General features: G+C 56.6%; 1 protein-coding gene across 1 annotated transcript in view; it reads left to right on the top strand.

Moving 5' to 3' along the window:
- NOC2L (NOC2 like nucleolar associated transcriptional repressor) overlaps nucleotides 1–1,271 on the top strand; it is a 94,655-nt gene that overhangs the window by 6,510 nt on the left and 86,874 nt on the right. Inside the window, exon 3 of the mRNA XM_019511553.1 lies at nucleotides 126–182. Coding sequence (XP_019367098.1) covers nucleotides 126–182 — 57 coding nt within the window. The remainder of the gene's footprint in view (nucleotides 1–125; nucleotides 183–1,271) is intronic.

Genomic DNA, 1,271 nt, shown 5'->3' with positions numbered 1-1,271 from the left:
AAGTCTTTCTAGCAAAGGGATCGCCTCTACTAGGAGCCCTGATTGCTTTTTTCCTCCAGGCTGCGGGCCACCGCTAGTCTGCAGAAAGGCAACCTCAGCTAACACTGACAAATGTGACACCCGGCTTCCCAGAACTTGGCTCCCCAAAAAACCCCACCAGGTGCACCCGTCGCGTTAGAAAGGTAAGACGACCGATATTAAAATAGGAGCTGCTTTGGTGTGTAGAACAACAGAAAGGGTTTTTTTAAGTGGTCCGCTGAGACCCTCGGCAATTTTCAAGTGGTTGCGGGGCGTGAAAAAAGTTTGAGAACTGCTGCTCTGGACTAATACGGATACAGCCTGGATACCTGAGTCAGGCTCGCGCACAGGTGGGCCGCAGGCCTCCTGCAGCTGGATGGGGAAGGAGGGGATCTGCCTCCAAAGCGTGGCCGGCGGGCAAGACCCCGTCACTGGTGCCCGGGGGAAAGGGCGGTGTGTGACTCCGTACATGCATGGACAGAAAGGGAGATGGCAGCCCTGTGGAGGTCCCGGGAGGTCCCCAAAAGCTCGCTGGGGGACACGAGATGAGCGAAAGGCCACGTGAGCAGGAAAGGCCCAGCGCTGCACAGCCGGGCACACGGGCCCTTCCTCCACAGGGCTTGGGGTGAAGCTGCTGAGGACGGGCACAGAGGGCTGGGAGAGCTCAGGGGACACCCAGCCTGCCTCCCAGCACGGGGGCACAACCTGGCACTCCTAGGGCAGCAGCACAGGAACCGCTGAAGGGCGGAGCGGGCCTGTGTGTATCTGTACATACACGTATTGGCTTATACAAAATATATGCACATCTACTCAGATACACATGCACACATATATACACATCTGTGTGTATATATACACACATACACATCTGCATAGATGTATACGTACACACATACAGAATACACATAAACAGACAAGGTTCTTCGGGTACTCAGCCTACACCCCTAAGACACATAAATACATGTTTATCCGTATATATGCACGCATATATACACCCATGTGTACAGATGTGCACACATATGTAAGCGCACACACCCCTATATGTGTGTGTATGCATGTACATTCATGCGTAAGGAGCTGCAGCCAGGCCCGGCTCCCCTAGTCCCTTTCCCAAACCTCGCGCCCGCCCGCCCGCACGGCGTTTCGGCCTCTAGGCCGCGCGTCAACCTCGGGATCAACCCTGCGGTGCGTGTGCGCAGGCGCGGCGCGGGGGGAGCGGAAGCGCGGAGCACATTGCGGCAGCGGCGCGCGGC

Source organism: Gavialis gangeticus, unplaced genomic scaffold, assembly GCF_001723915.1.
Source record: "Gavialis gangeticus isolate Ggan-Ray unplaced genomic scaffold, GavGan_comp1, whole genome shotgun sequence".
NCBI lineage: Eukaryota > Metazoa > Chordata > Crocodylia > Gavialidae > Gavialis > Gavialis gangeticus.
This window is presented reverse-complemented; position numbering and strand designations above follow the sequence as displayed.